The 3,591-nt window shown below is 57.1% G+C and overlaps 1 protein-coding gene across 1 annotated transcript in view; it reads left to right on the top strand.

Annotated features, from left to right (window-relative positions):
- The window catches only part of TMEM145 (transmembrane protein 145), an 11,277-nt gene that overhangs the window by 5,837 nt on the left and 1,849 nt on the right, over nt 1-3,591 (top strand). Inside the window, exons 7-9 of the mRNA XM_010842671.1 lie at nt 238-358; nt 2,813-3,019; nt 3,494-3,585. Coding sequence (XP_010840973.1) covers nt 238-358; nt 2,813-3,019; nt 3,494-3,585 — 420 coding nt within the window. The remainder of the gene's footprint in view (nt 1-237; nt 359-2,812; nt 3,020-3,493; nt 3,586-3,591) is intronic.

Below are 3,591 nucleotides of genomic sequence, written 5' to 3'. Positions count from 1 at the left end.
ACTGAGTTAAATTCAACCTACTGCTTGCCCACCCCCCTCACCACATTTCCCAGGCCAGTGGGATTCCTGTCTCCTTTTAACCTCTGGCTCTGAAGGTCACACTGGCTTCCCTCCAATTTGGGACCCACTTGGGGCGTGAGTGTGTGTGTGTGTGTGTGCATAGCAGGGGATTTGGGGCCATGGGGTGGGGTGGAAGGCAGGGATGGTGTCTCTACAGACCCACTGCCTCCCCTTCAGGTTCTTTGCAGTTCCGGTCATGGCCCTGATCGCCAACTTCGGGATCCCCAAGTGGGCCCGGGAGAAGATTGTCAATGGAATCCAGTTGGGGATCCATCTATATGCCCACGGCGTGTTCCTGGTGAGGCTGGGCATCCAGGGTGGGAGGCAGTGGGAAACCAGTGGGTGGAGGATGCATGAGGCCATCCACCCCTGAGCTGCCTGAATTTCTGTTCTGAGTGCTTGATCCATTTCCTTCAATTCATCCTTTAGGCATTCAACACATGCTTATTGAGAGCCTGCTGGGTCTTTGCAGGCTGTTCCACTGTATCCCCCAGAGTCCACCCTCTTCTATTCCTCTCTCCTACTTTTGTGTCCTGGGCTCTTCCCCCAGCCCTACTCTCTTTCTTTGCCCCCATCCCCATTTCCATCCTGACCCTGGGTCCCCGGACTCTCACTTTCCCCTTCTGTATCTCCACAGCCTTCCCTAAGCCCTTTGGTCTCTACTCTCCCGCTACCCTTCACATTCTCCCATCTCTGCCACTCCATCACAGGACGAAGCCACTGGGGTGGGTCAGGCTGGGGCTCCAGGGGGCCTAGATCTGAATGGCAGCAGGGGTTACTAACACCAACTCTCTTCTTTGCTCTGGTTTACATCCTATCTGGCTTTCTGGGAGACAGTCCAGTCCTTCTGTTCATTCATTCTTCCATCCATCCATCAACCATTCAGTGGGCACCTTTCTCAAACCACCCTGTTTCATGCTGGGAACACCCATATGCCTTTATTTCTGCTGTCTTGTTTACTTGGCAGAGCAGCCCCAGGGCAAACAGAGAGGGGAAGCTAACGCCCAGGGAGGGGAAGTGACCTGCCAGGCTCCGTGGCCATTGGTGGGGGTGGTGGGGTTCTAAGATCTGGCATAAGTGGGAACCAGACAGGAAAATAGGCATTGCTGAGGGTCCCAGCTCCTGACTTGATGGGTCCACCATGTATTCTTTGTTGGGAATATACTCAGCCACTGAGAGAGGGGGCCAGGTTCCCCATGTTCTACCCTGGAACCCGACTTAGGTACAGACTCACTTTCCTGGGATGATTCCTCCTGAGGCTCTGCAGGAAGTCACAGAGGGACAGAGAGAGGCGAAATGCTAAGAATCCACCATGTGCCAGGGCTTCCCAGGTGGTGCTAGCAGTAAAGAACCTGCCTGCCAATGCAGGAGATCTAAGAGATGCAGGTTTGATCCCTGGGTTGGGAAGATCCCCTGGGGGTGGGCATGGCAACCCACTCTAGTACTCTTGCCTGGAGAATCCCATGGATAGAGACTGGCAGGCTGCAGTTCATAGAGTCGCACAGAGTCAGACACAATTTAGCACACACGCACACACCATGTACCAGAGTCTGCACCAGCGGTTTTCATTTCCACCCTCTTTTCATCTCCACGTAGGCACTGCAACTCCTTTTGTGCAGTGAGGCTCTGGGAGTGTAAGCAGCATGCCGCAGGTCCTATACTCAGTGAACTGTGGGGCCAGGAGGTGGGGTGCAGGCTCAGAACACAGTAACCTTTCTACTATACTTCACCTTCGCCCAGGTTCCTTCCTAAAAACACTCACATTGGCTCAGAACAGCTCCACCACCAGCAGGCATTCCATTGCTCTGGTTTCAGCTCCTTGTTCACTTATTCAGCAACAACCTTGGAGGGACTGAGCTGGGCTCCTATGTGCAGTGCTAGGGTCACCCCAGTCCCTGCCCTTGTGGCCTCCCAGCTAATCCGGAGACATGTCTACATTCAACCATTATTTATTGAGAGCTTATATGTGTCAGGCACTGTTCTAGAAGATGTTGGGGATTCAGCAGGGAAAAGAACCATCAAGTACCTGCCATCAAGGAGCTAACTTTCTAGAGTCTGTCAGTTGCTCTCCAATTGAATTTTCTGTTTATGAAAATATTTTACCATCTGTGCTGTCCCATACAATAGCTACTAACCCCATGTGGCTACTGAACACTTAAATGTGGCCAGTGTGACTGAGAAATTAAAGTTTTAGTTTAATTTTGGTTATTTTAAATTTAAATAGCCACAGATAGCTAGTAACTATTGTACTAGATGGGCTTCCCAGGCGGTGCTAGTGGTAAAGAACTTGCCTGCCAATGCAGGAGACCTAAGAGATCCAGGTTCAGTCTCTGAGTGGGGAAGATCCCCTGGAGGAGGGCACAGCAACCCACTCCAGTAGTCTTGCCTGGAGAATCCCATGGACAGAGGAGCCTGGCGGGCTACAGTCCATGGAGTTGAAGAGAGTTGGACACGACTGAAGCGACTTAGTACACCCACATCCTACTAGATATCATAGGATGCTGCAGCTTAACCATTCAGTGATAACTGGGAGCTCAGGGCTTTGACTGAGAAAGCGCCTGCAGAGTAGTGACGGACTGAAAGTTAGAGCTCAGGACTTTGTGAGAGCCCAGAGGAGGTGCCACATCCAGTTCAAGGGTTTCAGAGAAGCGGGGGTATCGAGTGAACAGGAGAATCCTTAGGGCTCCTGTTTACGAAGGCAGCCTGAGGCCTGGACAGCCCTTCTCCAACCTGCGCCTACCCTTCACCCCAGATCATGACACGCCCTTCGGCGGCCAACAAGAACTTCCCATACCACGTGCGCACGTCGCAGATCGCCTCGGCCGGAGCCCCAGGCCCCGGAGGCAGCCAGTCCGCAGACAAGGCCTTCCCGCAGCACGTCTATGGGAACGTGACGTTCATCAGCGACTCGGTGCCCAACTTCACGGAGCTCTTCTCCATACCCCCGCCCGCCTCCTCCGTAAGCCCCGCGCCCCCGGCGCCCGAGGAGCTGCTGGCGCCGCCCCTGGAGTACCTGACCCCGCTCCCGGCCCCTCCACCGCCCTCCACGCCCAGGCGCCTGAGCCCACCCCCTGCCTTTCGCAACCCCCGCGCCCCCACGCCGCGCCGCGACCGACCCCCGGCGCCCGCGCCCACCTTGCCAGACTGGGTCCTGGCGCTGTTGCGTACGCCCCCTCAGACACCCCGCGCGGTGCCCCCTCCGCCGCTGGCCTTCCGCGGTTCTCCCCCACCTCCCCGGCCACCGCCGGAGTTCGCCCGGCGCACCCCGACGCCCCCGCTTGAGTACCTGGCCCCACTGCCCAGGCGCCCCTGACTGACCCCTGCGCCCACACCTCGGGAGGGGGGATCATCGCGGGGAGGGGGATGGGCCTTCGGGGCTGCATCTGCCCCTCCGTGGGTCCAGGACGGCATCTGATCCTGACCCCCCTCCCAGGCCGGGAAGCAGGTGGAGGAGACAGCGGTGGCGGCGGCGGTGGCCCCGAGGGGCCGCGTGGTGACCATGGCCGAGCCGGGCGCGGCCTCCCCGCCCCC

The sequence above is a fragment of the Bison bison genome, unplaced genomic scaffold (assembly GCF_000754665.1).
Source record: "Bison bison bison isolate TAMUID 2011002044 unplaced genomic scaffold, Bison_UMD1.0 scf7180017847294, whole genome shotgun sequence".
Taxonomy (NCBI): Eukaryota; Metazoa; Chordata; class Mammalia; order Artiodactyla; family Bovidae; genus Bison; species Bison bison.
This window is presented reverse-complemented; position numbering and strand designations above follow the sequence as displayed.